The 26,192-nt window shown below is 39.5% G+C and overlaps 1 protein-coding gene across 2 annotated transcripts in view; it reads left to right on the forward strand.

Moving 5' to 3' along the window:
• ADGRV1 (adhesion G protein-coupled receptor V1) overlaps window positions 1–26,192 on the forward strand; it is a 285,031-nt gene that overhangs the window by 223,773 nt on the left and 35,066 nt on the right. For both annotated transcript variants that reach the window (XM_068666972.1, XM_068666973.1), the window contains 2 exons: window positions 5,519–5,676; window positions 18,920–19,041. In XM_068666972.1, the coding sequence (XP_068523073.1) occupies window positions 5,519–5,676; window positions 18,920–19,041 (280 nt within the window). The remainder of the gene's footprint in view (window positions 1–5,518; window positions 5,677–18,919; window positions 19,042–26,192) is intronic.

A 26,192-nucleotide genomic window follows, 5' to 3' on the forward strand; every position in this document is an offset into this window, starting at 1 on the left:
GGCTGCATCGCAGGCGGGGCAGGTGTTGAGATCGTGGGCGGCGATGCCATCTCGTGGTGGGCCAGTAGCTGCCCTCATGCATATCTCTGGCCATCTAGGCATATCCCTGGCCCTAACTGTACCTGCATATCCACCAGTGCAAATCTCCCAACCCCCATTAACTGCTCGGTAGTTACGTATTCTACAGGATCTCCCGGTGGTCAGGGCATGTGAGCACTGGTATCACATATACGTTGCCAATGAGCCTGCCATAGCAGCTGGCCAGATTGTGTCATAATCATTCTTACTATAGTTTTGATGTCCTCAGGACATAAAATACTGCTGCCCCAAATATAATTAAGCAACTGCTTGGTCGGCTCTCTATGCAACCCACTCTCGTTTACTGTGGCTCTCAGCTGGGATAGTAGTTTTCAATCAAGCGGGGTGTGGGCTCCCTGCAGACCCGCAGCCCCTTGTCCATAGGTTACTGGGAAAGCCTGATCAGCGAGCGGGCTCAGCAATTCAAAGTCCTGAGCGCCTGCCACCTCTCTGGCTATCGCCTGCCAACTTACCCTTTCTATTCCCTGTGGGGAAGGCTTTGGCAGTGGCTTAGTGGGCGCCTTATTGCTCTCTCTGGGTGTATCCTCTTTCAGTTTTAAAATGAGTCGCCCCACCACCCTCTCCTCGCTGTGGGAAACCTCGTCTTCTGCTCCTGAGACTTATATCCCAGTTTCGACCATGGTCGGAAGGGGTGGCACCATAGGCCATGTCTCCTGATCTGCGTCTGGACTTTTACTAGGAGGGAGGGTGGTGATGCCCCGGGGGGGCCCAGCGGTGGGTGCCATGGCTTAACAGTTATTGGTCTCCCAGACGCTGGTATAGGCGAGTAATCGCCCCCCACCAAGAACAGCCCCTCTGATTCTCAGGGCTGACCTCCTAATTGCTGGGTAGCCACAGCTGCAACTTGCTGTTCTAACTTGTATCTTTTTAAACTATTAATAGTTTCCTGCCACGGTTTCATTAATTTTTTAACCATTTTATCATCATCTATAGCTAAATCCCACAAGCAGTCCCCATAAGCTCTCCATTCTTCCACATCAAAGTGTGACTCAGGGTTACAAAAAAAACCCCTTTTCTACCTCAAAAGCTATAAGCCCTGTAATACATGTATGCTTAACTCCTTCGACCCCTCGCTTTTCTAAAAAGCATTGCAATAAGTTGAGGGCTACCTCCTTATCCATAGTGCCGGCCTTTTTACCGCGTCTAACCGCGCCGTGTCTGTCCGCGATTTGTGCAGCTCCGTGTCTAACCACACTGGTAGCCCTGCGAACCGTGCAGATCCCTTTTGGTCGGTCTAGGCAATCTTCTGCCCTCATATTCGCTGCTAATCAGTGCTTGTCAGCTGAAATTGCAAATGAACATTCAGAAGAGAATTTGTTTTGCTGATAATTCTAAGGTGCAGTGCAAGAGATCAGGTCTTCTCACAGGGTTGTGCTTAACAAACTTGCTGAAATTAAAAGCACAGAGCTTTCATGTATTAAAAAATAATAATGCTTTCAAAAGATGCTTCATTATCAAGCTGCTAAGCTGCCCAGAACATCAGAAGCAGATAAAAAATATGATTATCAAAAATGAGTTCATAAAAGAAAGACTGTTTTAGGTTTTGCTGTATTCTTTAACTACAGATTAGGCACAATTTGCTGCAAATACTTTGTCATATTATCAATATTTTAGCTAGTAATTATCTGCAAAAAATGTTTCCATTCTCTGGCCTGCTCTATACTTAATAGAAAATTGACGAGCATGTTCATAGAATGATGAAGTGCCAATTCAAAGATAACATAGCCTTCTTCCACAACAAAGCCAAGATCCCAGTGAATAGAATTGTCAAATCTGAAAGACAAGTTGCTTTTTGAGAAAGCCTGGCATGTATGAGTATCTATAAATACATATATATTGTAATCCTACTTGTCTTTTTTTCATTTTTTTTAGCATTGTTTCATGCACTTTGTGAAGAATGTGCTGAGTGAGCATGAACGAATAAATAATTTAAGCTCTGACTTTAATTGTTTTTCTTCTTCTTTTTTTTTTTTTTTTTTTTTCAAATAAAAGTGCAAATTCATGTGTCTGACTTTTGCCTTTTACCTTCCTCATATAACATGAGCAATAGGAGCAAACTCACCTGGAGACACAAATCTCTGTTCTCTGTGACAGGCTACCCACTAACCAGTTGTGTCTAAAAGGCAAGGAGAAGCTTAAGTGTTGTTGAGTTTCACGCTCAGGATTTTTTAATAATAATAATAATAATAATATTTTTTTTAAAAGCAACAACAATAATAATCTGGGTCTAGCTCCAGAGAGAAACTCATGTGACAAGTAAAATTCAGACAGTTAGATGTCTTTAGTCAAAAGTTAAAGAGTTTAAAGCTGCACTTGAAGGAGCTTGTCCTTAGAATTCAAAACATGGCAAAACATGAATGAAACTGTCTTCAATGCACTGAAATATTTAAAAACTTCCTTGCTTAAAAATGAACAATGTATGTCAGAACTTTTATTGAATACCTTCCTCAAATGTTTTTAAAACTCCTTATTAACTTAACTATTTAGTTGTTGTTGTTTTTTTTTTTTTTTAATTTTTAATATAAATTATGTAATGATGCTTGCAAATAGTTCCACTATACATCATGTTAATTGTATTTTCTTTTTCCATTAAAATATTCAGAGAAATAAAAGAGGTCCTCTTAAATTTTGTGTAGCTGGCATCCCTTTCATTATATTAACAAATGTTATGGTTTAAGATACCACAGAAAACTTCACAAAGGCACTTACAGGGTCAAATAAACATACTTTGCCCTGTTGAGAAGAGTGCAAGCCTAAGAATCCATTTTTATAGATTAAAAGAAACAAACAAACAAACAAAAAAGGTAAAGCTCTGATTCTTACTGGCCAATAATCAATGTTATTTTAATGAATAGATTGATTTAAATGTGTACAATTCTTTGAGATATTGTCCTTTCCAAAAGTAAGATATTGTCTTTTGGTTTGTGTGTGGCCCCTTATTTGAAAGTATCAGTTTAGCTTTAACACGGATCTGTGGTAAGAGACAAAAAAAATCTTATATTATTAAAGCTGTTTCTCATTATTCTGGTCCTAGGAAAAATATGTACAGTAAATGTCTTACTGCTTGGTATTGAAGGAAAGAGAAAACCTAATATAGTATCTGGGGTTTTTGTTTTGTTCTGGTTTTATTTTGGTTTCTGTTAAGTTGCTGACAATTGCTTAAAAAATAAGGTAAGTTTTGTGGGTTAACATGGCTTTGTGTATTTCCTGTCCATGTAACTCTTCAGTGTCTTTTTTAGAGCAAGTACCTAGGGATATTAGTAGAGGTGATCCATTTCTGTGGGTTTTCATTTGTTTGCTGCTTTTGTTAACTGGATACAAAGGAATGTTCACAGAAACCTTTCAAGACCTTCAGAAAGCTTTTTAACAGTATGTCTCATCTCTGAAATACAAAAACGTATCAAATTGAAAGAGATACAGGTTTCAGAATGTAAATTTAGTTTTATAGAGGACTGTACTTGTGTTGAGATTCCTGGCTTCAGTCTAACCACTAAGGGCAGTGCAGGTTGTGGTGATGGGCCTTGACATCTTTATACTGTTTGGGTCCACTCAAAACTACGTATGGGAACAAAAAAGTTACTTTCATATCTAAGAAATATTGAGATTATAAAGATGAAACAGATCAACAGTGTAGTCAGCAGGCTGAGGGAACTGATCCTTGCAGTCTTCTCAGCACTGGTTAGGCCACACTTGGGGTCCTGTGTCCTTTCCTCTGCTCCTCAGTCCAAGAGAGGCATGCACATGCTGGGGACAGTCCAGCAAAGAGCCACAAAGATGAGTAAGGGGTTGAAACACCTCTCCAGTGAGGAAAGGATGAGGGGGCTGCAGCTGTTTGACCTGGATGATTCAGCCTGGAGAAGGGGAGGCTCAGGGAGATCTCATCGATGTCCATAAATACCTGAAGGGAAGGCACAAAGAGGATGGAGCCAGGCTCTTGTCAGTGGTGCCCAGTGCCAGGACAGCAGGCAGTGGGCACAAACAGGGTCAAGGAGGTTCCCCTGAGCACCAGGCAGCACTTCTGTGCTGTGCGGGTGGCTGAGCACTGGCACAGGCTGCCCAGAGGCTGTGGGGTCTCCTCCTGGGGGATCTTCAAAGATCACCTGGACACAGGCCTGGGCACCCTGCTCTGGGTGGCCCTGCTGGAGCAGGGGTGGGACCAGATGGCTTTGAGAGGTCCCTTCCAACCTGAACCATTCTGTCCTGCAAAACAACTTTAATTACAATAGAGAGAACCTAATCCTAACCGTGACCCCAACCCTAACCCTTTTGCTTACTTATTTACTTATCGGTGTTATCAGGTGGTATCTCGGCCTGTTGTATCTTCTGAAGAGTGTCATACAAGCTATTTAGATTCTGCTAGATTTTTTTTTGTTTTGTTTCACTGACTGTGGTGGACTGATGCTGTGGAAGTCACAGAGAATGAAATCCCAGGGGCTTGCAGGTCTTGCTGGGCAGATTACATCTAAGAAAACCCAGATTGTATACCAGAGAAACACCCAGCCAGCCTCTTCCTAGATGTATATTGTACCAGCACTGACTGTAAACTTATTTAGCAGAGCTGACCTGAAAAACAGAAGGGCTGGGTAAGTTACACCCTCTTAATAGGGACAGCAGTGACCACATACTCTCTAGACATACTGACTCCTGAACTGTCCCTTGGGCTGTTCAGTTTTGCGTCATCTCTAGAGTAGGTCAGTGGCAGTGAAGCACACACTGACCTCAAGGGAGTTCATAGCAAACCCTGATCTCTCAGACAGTGGAAATCTCTCTTTAACTATCATCTCCATATCCTTCAAGTCTTACGTGCGTAATTTGACTCTTTTTCAGTAATAACTCAAGTTCCCATCACGTCCTTATAAATAATTATAACTTTAATAAATGGAAACAGTAAGGGCAGATAGGACAATGTTAAAAAAAATAAAAAAGTGGGAGGGAGGGAGCATTTGGCTTCAGTGTGCAAATGACATATAATTTCCAACAACTTGAGAGGAATCTTGCCTTTAAGACTTGTTCATTTATTTAAAGAATATATTTCTCACAATTTAATTTGTGGTTTCAGGAGCTAAGTATAGAAAATTGCATAATGCCCTTTTAGAACTTGGTGACTAAGAGTGATCACATTAAATGAACATAGCTTGCATGGAGTTGGTTAAAATATAATTTGTTCCATCACAACAGTTTAAATCTCTTTAATATTGGTCAGGATAAAATATAGCATGCATACTTCTAAGATACAAATGTTGTATTCCTTAAGATATGATAAGGGAAAAAGAGACAAAAGAACCCAATAATACATCCTGCCAAGGTTGCTCTGGGAACAGAGTTAAAGAATTTGTGGTCTGTAAAGTAATGACTTCGCTAATGACCGTTCAAGGTGTTTCTCATGTTTATAAACAGAATTTTTCAATTTTTTCATCAGGTGCTTCATTCCAAATGCCTACGCTGCCCTCTTCACTGCTGCTCTGGTGCCGCTAATGTGCTTGGTAGTGGTTTTTGTGGTGTTCGTTCACGCCTACCAGGTGACCCCACAGTGGAAAGCATACGATGATATTTTCAGAGGAAGAACAAATGCTGCAGGTAAGATGCATAGGCTACCCCTGAGCAAACAAATCAGACTTTCAGGATGGTGCTGATCATTCTCTCCAGTACAGAAAACCCCACTGGAAACCGCAGCTCAATAAATACCTAAGCAGTTGTGTAAGATTAAGCATGCTAGCAGTTCTTTTGAAGTCTGTGAAAGTACTTTAATGATGAAAGTTATGCAGATGTGAGCTGTCTTACCAAAATGAGGATAAAGATGTGTTAAACCTAAAGCAAGAAATTACCATCACTGTTTGTGTCTAGTCTGGCAACGAGAATAGACCTAAAACAGTGAGCTGTCCTGCATGGTCCTGGCTGGTACCAAATAGCACTTCCCCAAAGAGGGCTGAGGCTGACTCAGGAGCATCGTTTCCCTGGCTGTGGGGCAATGGTCGGACCCTCGCCCAGGCAGGGCTCTTCTTCTTGGTCCCAGGGGACAAGCAGAGTGCCAGGCCCTGGCCTTGCAAGGGCTGCGTGCTGGAGTACGTGGAGTTAACATATCTGTTTGGAAATTTCCTAGTGCTAGTTGTAACTGAAACATGCTTGAAAGAGAAGATCTGCCTCATGCAAAACAGGAAGTATTGGTCTGTCTGTTCTGTTAGAACAATTTCAAATACAATAATGTTCCCAAAATAAAATTTCACCAGTTTAGACTAACACTGTAATAACATGGCACTCTGTGGGAAGCTGAGAATAATTCTTTTGTTTTCATGCCATTCCTGAAAAAAAATAGGTCTCTGTTTTATAAACAAGTGCAAATAGTAGATTTGAGTAGAAATATTTTCTTCCGAATTACATGAAGACAGTTGGATTTTATAAACTTTCAAGAGGTTCTTGAATCATTTTTCCCAATATGTTAGATAAATATCATCTGAACTTAAAAAGGAACATGGATTATTAAAAAACTCCGTTCAGCAGTCCAGTGCTTGTAACTGTTTGGATTTACAGAGTGGGCTGTCTTGTTCACTTTGCAGTGATTGTTACAGTGTGAAGTGAGGAGTTGTGTTTTATTTTGAACATTTGGGTTATAGAAATGTATTCTTTCTAAGGGAAAATGAAACTAAATATTAAGCATTTATTATCCAGACATTTCTTTAGGTATTTATTTCTTTGTCAGTTTTACTAAGAACTATATATGAATTTGGATAAGGTCTGATAAACCCAGCTTGTAACTATGATACTCAAGACCTTAGTTGCACTTTATTCTTTCATTTTTTTTTTTTTCTGATATAAAAGGGACTGCCTGAAGCAATTACAAAGGTGGCTGCTTATTCAGTGTTGAATAATATATTTATTTATAAGTAACAGGTTATTTATTTATTTATTTATTTATTTATTTATTATGATTGTTTTTGTTGTTTTAGTATTGCTAAAGATGGAGATTCCATATTCATATGATGAAGGGCAGTGCTTCAGAATGCGTCTCAGAGCAGTTACACAGAAAAAAAACCAAACGGTATTACTGAAACAATAATAGAGACAAAGTCAGTCCGCAAAATGTCAGAAAGTATTAACAGGAGCTATATCACCAAGACATGAAATAGCAAGGTGAAAAGTCTGTTTGATTTAGCGTAAGATTTAGGGTTTTTGTTGTTGCTTTTGTTTGTTTGATATTGTTTTTTCTTTCCCAACGTATACAGGAAAAGGTAGAGATGTGAGGTGTCAAAAAGAAAAAACAAAACAAAACAAAGAGAAATGAAGAAGAGATGTGTTTGATAAAATGTCAGTAATAGCATTGTCTTATTGAAAAGCAGGTACTTCTTGTATCCCTTCATGGCAAGTGAGTTTTTTGCTAAGGCAGGGCTTTTTCAGGCAGAAAGGAAGGTACGTGGTGCACCTGGGGGAGACTGGCCACCGCAGGGCTGGGACGAGGCTGCCTGATTGAATGAAGGCTGGTGATTTCTCCAGTTTGTGAGGTTGCCTATATAAACGCATAACTTAGCATTTGTACATTAGTTGTACACAAAAGGCTGCTTCTCTGCTGAAAACTGAGGTAGTAGCAGTATATTTACATTAACTTTTAAAGATTTTTAGCTATGTTGTGCTTTTGAAGATGCAGTCAAGGGCAGTATGCAGTGGCAAGCCCTCTTCCCGCTTGTAAAGTTTAGATCTTGCCGTATGACTTGCATTTTGGAGAATTTCTACATTCCTAGAATGGGACCTGAGGCTGCTTTGGTACGGATATTGCAACCTTGCTGCAGGCGGTGTCGGAGCCACTGATTTTCAGGCCCCAGCTGAGTGCCAGCACCTGGCTGCCTGGTGGTGTCTTATTCTGGCCTTTCTCTGGCTCTCATCCCCATATTGATCTCCCTGTCCACTCACCCACAGCTACAAATTCCTTCAGCAAGAAAAAAAAAAAAAGACTTCCCTGGGCCTGAAGTTCTGTACCCATTCCTCTGCACTTTGAACACTGCAGTAGGTAATGAAGGGAAAAAAAAAAACACTAATAATAACAGTAATAATTCACTGCTTTGCAAAACTGCCTGCTATTTAGCCAGCTTGTCCAGAAAGAGAATAAAATTCCAAGTGAATGGTACTGTAATCAGTGGTGATTTATCAAGTGGAGAGCACTGTAAACATAGACAAAATATTTTTGAAATACACCTTTCATTTTTACTGGCAATTGTGGCCACCTGTTGATTTGAATCCCAGAAAGCCAAGATTCTTTCAAAAAGGAAAAAGTGGCATATGTAGGCATGTAATTATCATTTACAGCTAGATATTCATACAAACACCTACTTGCACCTGAGCATTTAAACTAGTGGAGTTTATTCCCTTCCTGGGAGTCATTCAGTTTGAAGATAGTTAAAGCTGCAGTGTGATACAGGTGACCATAGGTGGATTCTACAATAACCCATGCAAAAAAGTACAGAATGTATTCAATAAAAATAAAATACCAAGGTCACTGGCTTCCATGCTACTGTAAAGCAGAAAAAGTGTCTGGCTATGCAGATCTGAAAAAGAAGTATTTATTACCTGGCTTCTAAATGTAGATTGCTTAGATCATTTCACAGACTGTAGGAGAAGCCTCTTAAGCAATGGCTTTTTAACCTGAAGCTCCAAATTTGTGGCCTCTACTTGAGGAAGGCTATTGCTCACTTTACCAGAAATATAATAGGAATAGAAACAGTAAGGTATATGCTTGTATGTAGTATATACAGTTATTTCCAAGAAAATGGATATGAAGATGGCTAAGCTAAAATTTAAGTAAATATGTATATATATATATATAAATTATTGCCCTCATGTTTTGGAAGGCTCTCAGGCTTACCTGCTGAAGAATTTCCATCTGGAATGATCTAGTCTTCTACAGCTATTATTGTAAATTTTGTCTGCTCTTCCAAAACATCGTTCTGCGCTTAGGCAGAAAGTTTGTTGCCAGTAGCAGCAGGGACCCCTGTGTATTTTTGTTACTAGAAGAGTAACAATATTGGGTACATATCTAAGGGAAAAAAAATACTGTCCTTTGGTAACTGCAGAGTATCTGTTTGCTTGCTATTAAATAGTTTCTTGGAAAACTATTGGATGTGGTTGATTTTTTCCCCATCTATTTTCTACATAGATATTCACTTCTTAGCCGTAGTGTGTGGATATTCTTCCTAATCCTTCAGATTTATCCTGGATGCCCTTGGGTGGAGCCACATCTCCCATGCCCTACTCTGGAAGCTTTCAGGCTTTAAAGAAAACATCATGGCACGAGGACAGCCAGCCCAGCACAACTCTGCTTTTAGTAATCACTGTCAGCTCCTTTACCAGTGGTCCGTGATCTGCCCACAGAGCTTATCATACTGTTTCCTTATGCCTGGGGTATTGCTGTAAAAACATAAATAGGGTTGTACTGGAGAATAAACAGAAGTAAATAGGATTTGCCAACTTCTGATTAGGGGAATGTGCAATATGCACGCTTCTCGTTACCCTGCCTGGAACACACAGTGTGTGAGTTTGCCTTTTCTCATTTTTTTATGGCTCCAGAATTGCTCTGTCACCAGCTGTGTTGCTTTAGATGGTGATTGATACAGCTTGCTTAGGTCAGGGAATTTTCCTCCACAAAAGAGAGGAAAGGGCAATGGGAGAGTCAAGAATTAATTATCTTTTAGAGCAAGCAGCTCTTCATCCTCAGAAGCGAGTGCTGGAAAATAGTGTGAAAGCTGATTTATAAAGGTTGTTATCCCTAACCCCAGTATCCCCTTTCAAAGACGTGCATTTGGTTTGCTAGAAAAGAGGCTTCAGTTTGGACTGATTCAGCTTGCCAGCCTTTCAGCAAACATGTTCAACTGACTGATTATTCTTCTATATATAGAAACCGACTTCTCAAAAGTTAGCCCTGACAGCCGCCAAGTCAGGAGTGTGTGTTGGATAAACAGCCCCTGGTGAACTAATATTTAAGTTTGTAGCAAGAAAGGCTGCTTTTCAGGGAAATCAGGTGGTCGAGAAGCAGGATGGTTGTATTTGGCTGTAGGAGCAGGAGGTCAAAATAGGGATATATAGCAGAGAATTGTTTTTTCTTGACAGTCCAAATATGCAAAATACAGAAACTGAAATTAGAAAAGGCAGAGGTCCAATATTCATTGTTTTGCATTCCAACTATTTATTAACTTCTCATAATTTTGCAAAGATTTGAGAATGTAAAGGAAAAATTTGAATCGAAAAACTGCCTGCTTTTTTTTTTTTCTGATAATACCATCCTCATAGGTGACCTCAACTTATTGAACATGTCATAACATATTTTCCATGCCCAGGGCATAAATAATGCAGTAGAATTTACCTGATTATCATCATTGTAAATGTGCCAGAACGAATCTAAAGATTAAAACCTTTTGTTGCCAAAATAGAACTTCATGAGGAATACCCCAAATATTTAGCTGTAAAATTATAACTATCTTTTTGTGTCCTCATTCATATAAATTTCTTCAATGTGTTTATCATAGCAGTATGGAGTTCCTGGTCATAATAGATCATGCTGCATGGCCCACCTGTACCTTCTACCAGCTGATCTCAGGAACCAAATAGGAAATCCAAAATGCAAGTACAGGACATTCCAGCCATGCTTTGGCTCTTGGGAATGATGCTGAGGACAGGGCTTCATATTCTAAGTGAGAATGTATATCTAAGCCTGTTGTTACACGTCTTCTTTATCCTGTAAGCTACATGCTAAAACCTTATCTCAAACTGTGAGATACATATCATATACCTAAAGGAGCGGAGGAATGGTGAGTTCCAGGAGTGCCTTCATCTTGAGATGGCAATATGCATTTTGGAATCAAGAACCAGATGTTTGCTACCTATAAGCTGAGAGTTATGTACAATATTCACAGGATTCATCACAGTCACACAATGGATAGTATTTTAGTCTTCATAATACTCAAGGGCCTTTTCTATTTTGTAATTAGGACAAAAACAAATCTTTGCTTCTGAGGTTTTTAGAAATACAGTTTAAGACAAAATGCACAAGCGTAATTACAAGCTGAAATAAAGCGCAAAGATCTGAATAAGATAATAACTTAAATTCATCATCTGCACTTATGCAATTTAGATTGTACTGTGCTTCACATGCCCATATTAGCTTTCTTCCTTTAAAGAATTCTCCAGAAGCAAGTTAATTTGCATGAGTTGTGCCTATACAATTGTGCATTTAGCACCCATTTAATATCTTGCATAATATTTTAAAATAATTTTATTGTATGACTCTTTTATTGTATTGATGAGTAGCTTCAAATGTTTTTCTTCCCTTCCTTCCTTCCTTCCTTCCTTCCTTCCTTCCTTGCTTCCTTCCTTGCTTCCTTTCTTTTTTGTCTGTTTGCTGTCTTTCTGTGATTTGCCATATTCACTGCATAGCAGTAGTAGTGTAATCTATCATAAGAGGCCTGATCTTTCATTTCCTATACCAGGAATTGTTTTAAAACTCATAAGAAAGTTTGTCAAAACCCTGAGATTTGATAGGAGGGTTAGGGAGGCCAATCTTTTATGTTTTTCTATTAGTCATGTAGTCTTTATTCTTAATGGGATAAGTGCTTCCATTTTAGGAAGCACTTCTTTAATTTCAAGCTGTTCCTTGCCGCAAGGACAACAGATCAAAAAATGTAAATGAACAAAAAAAAATATTTTAACAGTTTTGCTGCTTCCTATTTTTACAAATAATCCATGACCAATTTTGTCCAGTTGAATGCTGTGTACTTCTATATGCCAGCTTTCTAGTCTGCAGTATCAGACAATGTTAAAGTCAGCACATCTTTGACATTGGTAATCCGGAATCAGAGGATTTGTCATGAGTTACTGATTGCATGTTGGTGGTGGCATTTTCTCCTTTGAACTCTGTGAGGAAATCTTTTAAATTCTTTATTTTGGCCACAAAATCCTGTTACCAAATTCCTTTTCTACAGCAGTTGTCAAAAGCAATCAAAAAAGGAGCTAGCAGAATTTGGAACACTGTTATTCAATCTTATTTTCAAAGAAAAAAGAAAAAAAAAAGTTTTGTGTGTGGTTTTTTTTTTTTTTTTTTTTTTTTTTTTTTTTTTTTTTTTTGTAGTTTTGTTGCTAAGTTTAACTCCTGACTTGTTAAGCAATAGTCTGTAAATGTTTTACTGAAATTAGGTCTCGCACAGAACAGTGAAATTCTGAGTAGTAATACATTCTCCCCAATCATTTAGGAAAAAATGTTAGAAATGACGATCCAGGTTTTGCAGGAGGTCTTCATATCTAGCCAAGAACAATTAAAAACAATTAAAGTTGCATTATCAGTTTAACACCTAAGGGGAAGAAATATAGTAAATATTTATAGGTAAACTCAGAAGATCATTAAAGCTGTATTATTTAATTGGTTCTTTTATTGACTTCTATTTTTAGGAAAAAAAAAAAAAAGACTTCAGGCAATAGAAGAAGACACAATATGGGCCAACACAGTAGTAGGAATACAAACACTTGGCTGCATTAGTGATGTGCAGCACATTCTTTATTTTTCATAGTTAAATCATTTAGATGGTTGCTGCAAGCACATACGCGGCACTACACTCCAGAGTTTTAATATTTATTAACCATTTCCAGGTTTATTAATTTCTGCTTCATTTAACATTTTTCACTGCTCAGACTTACACACCTGGACAATACTGTCCATAACATCAGTTAATGAAGGAAGGAAGATATGCTGCATTATCCTGAAGTATCCTTCATACCTGGCAGCCCAAAGCTTTGTAACGAAACAGACTGAATTCACAACCTTAAGGAGTGGCTCCCAGCTCTACAGGACGAAGAAACAGGAAACTGGCAATTTCAGAATCTGAAGGTTGCTTTCATTCGAACTATATATGTCAGTTCTAGGGAGATGATAATAATATATTACCTTCTGAAATAGATAATCTAGGCCAAACTGAGAAGTTCATTCTGCTTTATGGACACCAAATGTAAAGCTTTGATTTTTGACCGATTATGGTGTCCTGAAGACAGTTCCAGTTTTGGCAATCTATAAAAGCAATTTGTTGTTTTCCTAGTTCATTTCAGTTACTTTTCCAAATGGTGCTACAGGTTTTCTCTCTAGCAATGAGCTGATCTTAGTTTCACAGGGCTTGTTACTTGTTCCTCTCCTGATGCCTTTGTTCAAACGAGTCAGAGATTAATTTGATATTAAGTTTTCTGTCTGCACACGTACACATCCATTAGTTTTCCTAACTGTAAAGTGCAGGATATACAGCAAGATGACATTTTTAAGGAACCATTTACTATCCACAGCAGTCAGCTGGCTGAATTGTGCAAGAGGACGTCACTGCTGCTTCCCTCTCTAATGCAGAGGCTTTGGTAGGGAACATGCTACCGTAATCAATGGGCACTGTGCAGGGACAGCCGTGTTGCACTGCTATCTGAAATTAAAATGATGTCCACAAATCCACCTGCATCGTCAGCTGGCAATGATCTAAATCATCAAAGGTGTGACGGCAGACACATGATGGGGAAGACAGGAAGGCTCCTTGTTGTTTTCTTGCTCCTGTTCTCAGCTGCTTCCATTTTTTTGTTCTGCCTTCCTCCTTGTCCTCCCAGCCTGGGGCTGCTGTGAGGCAGCATGGCTCGTAGTGCCGGAGGTCTCTCTTTCCCATGCTTTACACAATGGGTGTATCCTGAACCCATTTATTTTAGAAATATAAAGTTGTGTGGATTTATTTTGTTGGAGATTTAAAAACACTGTAAGTGAAAGCATAACTGTTTAGAAATGTTTTTTTGTTTGTTTGTTTTTGTTGTTGTTGTTGTTTTTGGTGCGTGTGTGTGCTTCTGCTTCCTGTTCTGCTCTATCTCAACTGAGCAACAAACAAGGCTGACAAGTGTTTCAGCTGAGCAATCTGGCATTTTGTTACCTGAATCTTATGCTAGCTAATTTCTGTGGAGCCCCTTGCCACTGGATACTCTCAATTACTGAAGCTCACAGCTCAAGAGGAGACAAGCTGAGTTTGTGAAACTGAGGTGCCCTGAAGATGACTAAATAGAAACCCTGCCTTGTACAGGAATATTTCCTCTTTCATTAATTTTTTTTAATCCAATCCAAACATATCACAAAAATGCTACAGCCTATCTTTCAAATTCTTTAGATTTTAATGTAAAACATTGGACAAAATCTTAACTGATTACTCTAAGGATTCCCCTGCTTTAAAAAAATGCAGTTTTACTATTCATAAAAATTAATTACAATGTAGCAGAGCCCCCAGAACAGCAAGCATTGCAGAAAAATCGATTATATAGGTAAGTTAATAAAAAATATAACCATTTCTCAGCAATTGTGAAAAACTGAGGAACAGCGTTCAAATCAAGGTTTTTTTGGTGAATAAAATACATGTAATTTTACCTGGTCAGATGTATAGCCTGTATAGCCTGAGCTATACAAAGTCCTCAAATACTACACAACTGCAGCTAGAGCTCTGTGAGCTACATTTGTCTGTGTTGAGTCATCAACTCTGCCTACGTTTCTTAAGCCTCTAGTTAAGGAAAAGGGAAGATGTTTCAGGAGACATGAACAGTCAGGATGGTGATATGTACATACATTATATATATATCTATAGTGTATATATATATACTTAGGGAGTGGGTGGACTGACTGTTGCTTAAATAAAACCTTTCATCAGTCCAAGTGCTAAAAAATCTGTGTTAATCATGTACAAAAAAAAAAAAGTACAAAAAAGAAAAAAAAAGAAAAAAAAAAGAAAACAAAAAAGAGCAAGCACAATTCAAATATATAATACCCAAAAAGGTGTTTGACCATGTCTCACCTACATCAGGCTGGCACAGAGCTGACTGTTCCACTGCAGTCTTTTATCTCGTAAGGTTTATTCATGTACTGCGAAGGGGACTGCTTGCACTTGGGTTTAGGGCACGGTTCTTGTAAGTGAAGGTACATCAGTCCAGAAATAACCCTTGTTTACTCAGGAGGGGCTGTTGGTTTTCTTTCCATATGAAGGAAACCACAAATAACTAGACTGTCGGGTTTGGTTCATTTCAAGCCTTTTTATTGGCATCCTTTTCTTTTATTCAGGGCTGTTTTTATAAACTTATAAATTGCTGCTGATTTTCTGATACATTTTCTGGTATGTTCTAGTTATTGAGCTTCTGTTTGATCAAAATACAGCAAATTGCCTGATCAAAATGTAGGTGAAGGGAATTCAGACAGCTGAGGCTTTGAGTGCTGCCAAAGTTTTGGCTCTGAATTAACCCTTTGCAGTATCGATAATGAAGCAATTGCTGTTGAAAGTAAAAGCAGGACCTTTAAATGGACCAACATTCAGCATGTGGCAAAAAGCAGGTATCTTCAGACTATTTTAGTTACTATAACTGTAATTATTAATTAATATAATTCTATTAATTAATAAAACCTGTAACTGATACGTTTGTACTGAGAAACATTCATATATAAACCTTTTGTAACTACTCCTGAAGATACACTTAGTAGAGATTTTGCTAGGTTCGGTGAGCTTTGTTCTGGTTTTTCCTGTTGTCATTCTGTTCTGGTAAGATGGCACTGAAGTTATCAAAGCTCCCCCTCACACACACTTGAAGATAAAAAAATTCAGATCAATGTACATGAAAAGTACATGATCGAGGTAGTAGTATATCAAACTGTTATAAATTCCAAGTCAATTTAGTTTATAAGATTTATTTATGGGGTCAATAAAAGGCAAGTAAACAGTGCTGGGTGCGTGGGGAGTCTGGGCTCCTCCAACACACACGCACGTTACATCTTTATGCTCGTAGGCTAATACATATTCATTACTACTTCTAGAAAAGGCAGGGTTATTATAATTAGTCCCTGGAATCCAACCCCTCCCACTGGTGTATGTGTATCAGTCTCTGGTGGTCCCCCTGTGAGACTCAAGGTTTACCCTTCAAGCCCTCTGTTGACACAAATTGCTGGACCATTCCTTACAAAACCATCTCCCTTAGCTTTATGTACACCACTGCTTCACCAGTCTGTGGTTTCAATGATCTAGAGGTGTTGGGTTATGATTAATATTGTGCAAACTTTCCTTATGTGACATCTTTGTAGTAAAAGCAGAAATCCAGCTGCTAGTTCTGGCTTGCAGATTGTCCTCCCATAACTTGCTTTCTTTTCTCCCCACCCCAAACCTGAGTTGAACTACACTGAAAATTAGCACTAAAGCCAAATCGTTGTTTGAACTTTCTGAGATGATTCTCTACACTGTTAGCTTTGATCTGTGCACAGCGTTTAGAATATGCATACGTTTGTGATCATTAATTCCCAGCCCATTGCATCAGTTGTATGCTAACAAGCCAAATTTTGTTAAATGAGTTTGAGGTGTAATAAAATGATTATATCCTTCCATTTATATCCATGCACAAGTAAATTAATGAGTTCCTCTATGGGTAATTTACCTTTAGAAAGATAAATATACAAAAACAAACAGCAGTTCGTGTATTCCCCCCCCCTCCCCTTTTTTTTTTTCAGGAAAAAGGCTTTTCAACCTTTTTTCAGCCCTTGCTAAATTTGGTTATTTCTGTAACCTGAAATATTTTGAGGTCTTCAATTCCTCACCAGTTCTTATGAACGTTATTAATGACATATCTAATAAGTATTTAGATTCATTGTGTATGCAGTGTAGGATAAAACTGAACACTAATGCTCTGTTTCTTACTATACTACCTGGTGCTTTAGAGGACTTTGCCTTTTTTATTATTGTAAAAGCATTGTGATGTTGGCCACGTATATTAGTAGCTGCTAAAGAAAAACTTCAGCATCTGCTGAGGCCATGAGGAACTTTTCATTGTCCCAAAGGCACTTTGAGATGGGTGATTTGTGCACTAGGGATGCTACTGTCTATAGGGAGCAATGTAGGAATTATTTTGTATTTCCATTCTATTCCTCTAACAAAACTGAGTCCTCCCAGACAAATAGCAGAGGTACATAGCCTTAATCTTCTTCCCCTGGTGCTGCATTGAAAAATACAGATATTATTTGTGTTACGGTATGAATCATGGATCCTTGAGAAGTCTCAGGCAATCCAACAAATTTTGGCCAGACCTCAGTTCACCAAGGGAGAAGTGATTCAGGTGCTTAATGGGCATCAGTTGTCATTTCAGAAAACTGAGGTTATACAGCTGTTTTGTCTTAAGGGATGGGTTTTCCACAAGTCCTGTGTCAGGTGTGCGAATGATGTACAGATCCTTAAGATATCTAGTGACATAAGGCGCTGGTACCCACCCGTGATGTTTCCTGAATTCCTGCTGAAAATCCCCAACTGGGCAGGGAACTGGGGCACTGCTTCCTGCCATCCGCTGAGAGCAAATTAGAAACGCTTCATTGACAGACACTGTGCTGTGACCAAATGGACAAACTGGAGAGGATTTATGTTGTGTCCTCAGACAAAAATGGCAGAACGGTACCATAACCACAACCAGAGGCTGAGTTTTCAATCTCCTTTGTTTAGAGGATATGACTTTCTTGATGCTGTAATGGGCTTTGCTATTTCCCAGTCAAGTGGATATATTTATCTATTTTCACAGAAAACAGAAGGTCATGTAACTATTCCGAGGAATTAAGTTTAATACTTTAGTTTTACTGCCTCTGGAGCCCCAGGTTACCACTACCCTGATGTAATGGTGATCTGAGTTTGTTACTCAGAATCTCGTTATAATTCACTGGTGAGATACTTGTCTTCCTGACTGGTACACCACGCTGAGAGGCAGCTCTTGCAGAACATCCTAGGTGTGCAGCTTAAGTCGTCCAAAGCAGCATTAAGCTTTAGTTGGGGCAGCTTGAGTAAACCACACCAGTGAGTGAGTTACTCAGAGCTTCGTTTTGAGCTGCTCCCTCATTCCCAAAATACGTACATCCATTTCTGCCAAAGCAATAGCAAGCAACTCTTCCCTGCCTTGCTGTAAGGTCATGTTGACTTTGGCTGTTGCCCGCGTTCACATGGCGCTTGCTGTTTGTATAGTATTAAAGAAAACACCCAAAGCACTCCCGCGGCGCTGTTTCTAGAATAACACCTCCCAAAAGTGCTTGGCTGGTGTGGTACAGCTGGTGTGGAGAGGGGCGATGCCTCACAGAGCGCCTCTGCGCCCCGAGGTGTGCAGGCTGGGGCAAACACGGACTTTGTCACTGTCAACACCAGGGGCCGAGGAGGTGGACCTGGGTGTCGAGAACAGAGCTGGGTGGGGGTGGGAGCTAAAAAACCTCCAGCTTTCCTCTGTGTGAGCTGTGCTCTGTGCAGGCATCCTCCTGCCAGCACTCCTGAAGTCTCTTGTGCTGTGAATGCAGCAAGGGATGTGAAGCGCAGCTGCACCTATCGGCCGGGTGGCGTGCTTCAGGCGAGACTGCATCTGCATTTATCAACGTGAATGCAGTTAACCCGTACAAATTCTGTCTTTGAGGGACTCCTCGACTGAGCGGAGGTATTCACTTGTTGTTTTATGCCATCAGATGTGTACTCAGGCTCTGCTTGCAGTAAAAGTTATAGCAAATCAGAGAATAACCTAAGTCTTACACCATGAAGTGCCAGAGCCATCACAGCCTGCTGTGTGGATAACACTAGTACTCTTTTCCCTTTTCCCCTCAATTCCCCAAAATCGATTTTTTCTCCACATTCCCAGAGTTTGCCCGGTGCTCTATCATGCTTCCCCCAGCTCTCAGTCCCACTTTCCAGGCACACGTGCCCAGTTTGCTGACAGGGCTTTGACCCTGCCCGGGGGATGCTTAGGGAGTGTTCTGCACTGCACACACCAGCTGAAAGCCTCTGCTTCTGATTTCCAGAGATCCCCTTGGTCCTGTATCTCTTCGCCCTGATCTCCATCACCTGGCTGTGGGGAGGGCTGCACATGGCGTACCGGCAGCTCTGGATGTTGGTCTTCTTCATCATCTTCAACAGCCTGCAGGTAAGAGCTGACTTCTGCTCCTTTGGTCCTCTTGGGGGATCACCTCCACCTCTTCTTAATGCCCGTGGCATTTCAGCTTGGCCAGCTGAACAAAACCCAGAAACAAACAGCGGCTTGCATGTGACACACTGGAGATGTTAATTGTGTTCTTTATCTCTTTCTGAAATTAACATATAGAATGCACATTAATGCAAGAGGTGCATTGTTTTGAAACAATAGCAATAATTGCATGGATTTAATTTCATAGTATATACACTGGGAAAGAAAATTGTTTGCTTACTTATGTAATTTTACTGAGATAATTATACCAGGAAAACTGAAGTATTTGCAGCCTTTGCAAGGAAACAGAGTATTTCAATTTTCCGTGTCCTTTAATTAAAAAAAAAAAAAAAATCACTAAAACCCACAATACTTTAAAGTAGCCGTAAGATTTATTTTTTTTTTTCCTTATTAGGAGTGAGCATTTAGGGTTGACTTTTCTCACTTAGCATTGGTAAAGAAGCAAAGATCTTTTCACTGAAAAAGTCTAATATACACTAGATGTTGATTATTAGTTACGAAAAAATACAAATTGCCCCTTATGGGATTTCACACATATGAGTACTTCCACCGGACCACTACTGTGCTGTGCAGAATTCAATACCTTGTTGTGCATTATGGCATTGTTCACAGAATAGAGGCCAGTATATCACAGATGGTAAAGTGCCTCTAATGTCTGAAAACAGTGAGATGATGAGGAATCCAAAATAAATACATTGAAATCTATGGTGTTCAAATTGTTCTGAGATGCATATAATAGAAACATCTGTGATATCATGTATTATCTACCTATATTCATACCTGTATTATTTACCTATATTTTACCTCATCAACTAGAAAGTAATGAAAATGAATATTTACCACAAAACAGATTTATTTTAGATTTTAATTCAAAAAGTAGACATTCTTCTCAGCAGAAATCTAGACTTTAAAAATATTCTTGAGTCATAAGCATTTTTTTAATTGAAAAAAAAAAACAAAGTCGTAGCTTACTCTCCCTGTGCATTTAGTTATTCAATACAACTTGTTGTATTATACTGCATATGTTGACATATATGGGCTCAAATTCATTATCTTTCTTTTCTGTGAAGTTAAGTGAGTAGTCATCACCTGCAAGCCAATAACATCACTTTTTAGGAAGGCATTTGAGCTTTCTGTGCAGTGGGACGGCCACAGCTCTGCAGGGCTGGCTGCAGCGCCCGCGCACGTCCCCTGCCTTTCCTCTCCCCCTGCAAAACCTCAGAGCACAGGCGAGCCCCCATGGGAGTTTCAGCAGCACAACCCTAACTGCTGTGGCTTTACAGTGAAACATGTCACTGAGATGCAGGATAAGTGCGTGGTGACGTCTCTGTGTGTGTGTGCACGTAGAAACAAAACATACTTTTATACATCCTTTTTTTTTGTTTTTCCCCACCGTTCTGCAAAGAGTTATTGTTAGAATCCGATCCAGGCTTGTGTTTCATGGATATATTGGATACAAATGCTTGAAGAGGGTTGCTCATTATAACTGAGATTTTATGCCAGAGGTAAAGCAGTGACAGAGCACTGTAATATGCATGGATATTTGCTTTAATAAAAAAATACTTTATTGCCAGTGCATATTTAGAGAAGACAGATATGAGCACTCAGTGAGAATTATCATTCATGGCCAGAATGTTGACACTTCTGTGTAACTGCCAGAAGATATGTTATATTGCTCTGCTTTATATAACCTGAAATGTTTTATTCAAGCAAGGGCACAAAGCCTAGGAATTATTGTTAGTTTAATTATTGTTGCAAGGCACTAACTCCTGTGATGAGAGCAAGCAGTGAAATGGGATGTTGAAAACCAGTTGTGTAAAACTTGAGTCCCACAAGGCCTGCGGGGGAGTTATTGCACCTGGTAGTTCAGTACGATAGCAGGTAACAGAAAACACAGATAAAAAAGCAAGCACAGAGTAACATTTAGGTCATGACCGATAATGGAGATGCACCTGTGCATGACTCTGAAGTTAGGATTTTGTTTAAATCCAGATAAAACTGAGATGGGATACTTGCTCTTCTCAATCCATGTGAAGTTTTCAGTTGGTTTTATTTAATGCTCTTTATGTAGTTTTGTTTCCATTAGTGCACTTTAAAATTTTCAGAAGGACCCCTGGCGGCAGGGGCATTTCTCATCTTTCATGGCTTTATCCCCCATTGCATCTCCATCCTCAGACAGGGCGAAGCAGGGAAACACACATTCAGCAGCTTTGTTCGAGGAGCTAGGACTCCTGGTAGGCTGCCATGCTTTGGCAGGAATTAAACATGTAGCGGCCGTGTTTGCTATTTTCAATAGCAATTAATCCCTTGGTTTTGCAATTAATCCCTTGGTAATGTTGTTTAAGAAAAGTGCACTCCTGTAGTCTCTTCTGTCTCTGATTGCCCTGAAAAAGACGGTGGTGTCTGGAGAGTGGCTGTAGATGGCAGCTGGCCTGCAGGGTATGCTGCGACATCTGCACAACAAGTATATTACTATTCAAATTACATCAATATTTATCCTTTTCATCAGAAGGAGCAACACATTACATTCCTTTCCTAGTGCTAGAGGATTGGCAAAGCCTCAAATATAAAATAGTGTTTCCTCTATTGACAGGGCATGCTAAAATTTCAAATGTTTTATCTCTTCCTGGCTAACGTTTTACATTAAAACCTGTGCATTTGCAGCTCTAACTCAGATAGTAGCCAATAAAAAACTTTTCCTTGCAGCTGTGAAGATCTGAGGACTTCACACTTTACATTTTAGAGACATTTTCTTATGCTCTGCTGGAGATATTAGGCAGGAAATGTCATAAGACGGTATCCTCTACCTTTCGTTACTAGATATTAGAAATTACTTTTTAATGTGTGAATTTATCAAATATTTAAAAGGAAAATATAGCTATTTAGTATTGGGTGCCCTAAGAAGAATAAAAGAAGTTGGGTAGATTTCTCACAATGCTACCTTTTTTTTTATTTTATTTGTTTGTTTTAATAGCAAATGTTTTCGGTGCCTTGTAAATCTGTACAATAATATGTGTTTAAAAAACATTTCCTGAAACACCACTGCTGTATAAACAACCTCACCACATTCACATTGTTCTCCTGTTTAAAAAGTTGCAATTATCTAACCAGGAAACAGAAGAGCCAACTTGTGATTCAGGTGACCAGACAAGCAGCATGAGTTGAAAGAACAGCGAAGCGTCAGGGCGAACAGCCTGCAAAAAACACCCAACGTCTGCGAGCTATGCTGTTATTCAGATAAGCAGCAATGATGATTTGTGTTAATAAAACAAAGGGTCAGCACATGGGCTGTTTCTGTAGGAGAGAAGTACGCATTACACACACTTCTGGTAGTAAATGCCCTCAGCATTTTCAGGTCGTGCTCCCCTGAGAGGAGCCATCAGGGCAGTCTTGGGGGACAAGCACGCGGTCCTGGCCTGCAGACAGACACGTTTGTGTTGGTGTGACAGTGTCGTCTGAGTCCCTGACCTCAGCCTGTTTGGGGATGAGAGAGGGATGTGAAAAGGGGCTAAGGTGTGGATGGCACGTTATGAAAGTGATTTCCTGTGGAACTCGCTGTCTCCCCACACGTGCTGTTTGCACGTCATTCCCTTGCGCTGCGCCTTCATCAGCTCTCAGGCAGTGGTTGTTAAATCTGGGACGAGGCTTTCTGCCTCCAAAGGCTGCTTCACCATCTATTAGCGGGCATTTCTGCTATGCGGTGTGCCCCACTTTGGTCTGAAAGCAACTCAGCATTCATTAAAAGCTTTTCCCAACAGGAAAGAGAACATGAAATAGTTTAGAAGGAGCAGAGCCCTGCTTCCCTGCTGCTCAGGAGTTACAGACCTTGAGCAGAGCAGAGCACGACCCATTAAATGTGTTTGATATCCAGATGGATCCAGCTCGGGAGACTGCAAAGGCACTGTGTATTATCCAATTTAGTTGTTTAGCCGCATGACAAACATTTCCTCGGAAATGCACTTGATAGAAAAATCATCTCCTAAGGACAGATTGTTTCCAAGCACTTCCTGTGGGAAATGGTTTCCATCAGAGAGGAGTTTACAGTACAAGCTATTCATGTGCATGCAGGGGAGGGACAGTCCTTTCCCTGTATCTTCAAGAATAAACATGCAAAGTGCTGTTTGGGGGTACTATATCTGATTTACATCGTCACAGAGTAAACAGTCACCCAGCAAATAAATACAGCTAAACCCCTTCTGTTCACCATGGCCAAAATGAAAGTTTAAAAGGTGTCTTAAAACTTTTTCATCCAATGTGCTTAAAGTAGGAAATCCCAAAATACATTTAGAATAGTGTAAAAGGAAAAGGCTAAGGAGCATGTTTAGGGTATTGATGCTTGGAGTTCCTCCATGGCATGGTCCTGATTATCCCACCCAGGCAGCGTCTGTGTCACAGAAGCACACCCTGTCCTCTCTCGTGAAAGACCTGGGCTCCCAATCCTTTCAGCTGGAAGACGAGAGAGGAACATTTACCTTTTTACATGTGACTGCCTGAGCAGGTTTGTTCACAAGCTGTTTGTTGGGGTCAGGAGCGAAGGAATAAGCTGCTGTGGCTCTCGAAAGGTTAGGATTTCACAAGCCATTTTGCACATGCCATTATAATATAAAAGACGGCTGTGTTTTTCATGAAATTTGCAGGGTGTTTCTGGTTTCTGTAGCTGATGTCATCAGCGGCATATTTACCGTTCAGTCGAGGCCGATCCAAAGTTCAGGGAGGTGGGTGGATCTCTTCCCCTTGTTTGCAGAGGCTGGGGTTAGGCTTTAGGTCTGTGCCGAGGCTTCTCCCCTGAGCTGAATCCTTTTATATGAACCCTTTCTCATTATGATCTTGATTATTATTCGGTTATATTTCCAACAAACTTCACTGGACACCCCGACCCTTTATCCTGTAATTTAGAATATATGCACACTGCAAACTGCAATGTGTTAGGTACTCCTAAGCTACCTCTGTTGTGGCCTCTTGCACCTTGTACTAATCCTTACCACACCCTACTCCCAGTAATAAATTAACTATATTTTAAAAATAAAAAGTAATTTTGAACCAAAACCTTGCTTTTAAGAAACGGTGAAATGTTACATGTCAACAGTATCAAAAGTCCATTTTTCAGTGATCTTAAGTCAGGAGAAAAGCAAATCAAGACTGGGAAGTATTCCATTATTCAAATAGATCTTATGTGGTTGTTTTGGCTGACAGAGATACGAATATAATATCTTCCCCCATTCTGTATTTGAACACACTAGTTCACATGACTGCATTACTGACAGTGTTATATATAAAATAAGTGTTTCCAGGAAACCCTGAAAATATCTGGAAGTAGCAGTTGATTGATGGTTTTCTAAACTGGGCAAAATGGCTGACTTTTCTAAAAGTAAAAATTTTGAAGGTCAACTAATTAGTAGTGGCCTACATTAAAATAAAATTATTCAAAAGTTCAGATATAAATGTTTAAGAAAACCACAGTACTTTTAACAAGAAAGGTGGACATACAGAAGTCTACTGAACAGGTGCACGCACACCCTAACCTGACCTTGACTGGAGGAGATACAATTCACCAAACTTCAACAATTAGAATAGCAGACGCAAACTGGAATGTGAGTAGGAGCTGATTCAGTAGCAAAGAGATAAAATATTGAAGAAAACTGGTGGATACAGTAGCAAAACAACATGAACATGAGGAATAAACCCTGTTTTTAGAGCAAGCAAAAATAATTGTGGCAAGAGACATGCCAGAGGTTTTAGAGGCCAAAACACAGTAAAAACATCATATTGAGACAAAAAGAACAGAGATTTAAAGTTTTAAGCATGCCATACTAGTACTGTTTTATTTATTTATTTATAAAAAGGGCAAAAATATGCAGTTCTTAAGCTCATGCTGGCACCAATTGCAAATAAAAGAGTTTTTTTTTCCTAGGGTACACTATTTATCTGGTGATACTGAGAGGGCCACAGCTATAAATATTTCTACTTCCTGTTCCTTGTGGCATGTTCCTTGCCATGAGTCAGGGGTGGACGACGTGATGCTGTTCGTAGCAGTTCCAATGATCTAAGCAATGCAAAAACAAACAAAATCAAGTACTGGATAGACCTGAGTAAACGTGGTGGGCTGCAAAAGGCTTCCTCAAGATTATGCAAATATGAGACTGTGATTCCACAATTTAGATAAGCCCAAGAGAAGACTAGGAAGTTGTTGCAGTATTGCCAGGAAATGATGAATTTAAAGCAGACTATCAAAAACAGAGCTTGCTCACATACAAATAGTACAAGCAATACTGTCGGATGAGTGCATAATTCAAACACAATTAAACGATTCATACACTACCTCAGGAGAAAATAAGTAAGACTAAATATGCAGCCTAAACAGGCATTACATTTTGACCTCTGTGGAATAAAGTAGCCTACATGCTGTTTCTGCAGACGGATTTTCTTCCAGACACTCTGTACCTGGAAGGAAAGAAGATAGTGTAACAAGGACAGTTCACTGGTTCAATAGGTGAACAAAAAGACAGAAAAATTATTTTTCTTAAAGTCAAAAACCTAGCAAGTTTGGCAGGTGTTGAGAAACATTGTAAATATGTACATTTATTTTAAAACAAACAGGAAAATGAATTAATATAAAACAGATAGATAGAGAAAGCTTTTCAGTTTTTGAGACTTGTCACCTTTTGACGTCAGAAGCTAAACTTTTGGGATGTCATCCTCATTGGGCAATAGCATTGGTATGCTTTATACCAGCAGTCCAAACTTACAAAGCCATCTGAGTGCCTCGATTATTTCAAGAATCAAGACAATGCAGTATTTAAATTTATATCCCCTTCTCCACATGTTGAGTTCCTCCTTAAAGAATTATCTGTGCTCCTAGTTACCAACCTACGGATACTATAATGCATAATTACCATAATTTTACTTATGAAATAAGTTACTATAAATACTACAAAATTACTTACGAAATTATTGTAAAATATTCCCTTTACCTATTCAAGTCCTTAGGTGATAGACCCAGATATCAGTTTGTAGCTGAAGGCAAAACAAAGCAAAAAAGTGTGCAATTCCAGATAAACAAAGGAAGCATTGTTACGTTGGGACTAAATACC

Source organism: Anas acuta, chromosome Z (genome assembly GCF_963932015.1).
Source record: "Anas acuta chromosome Z, bAnaAcu1.1, whole genome shotgun sequence".
NCBI lineage: Eukaryota > Metazoa > Chordata > Aves > Anseriformes > Anatidae > Anas > Anas acuta.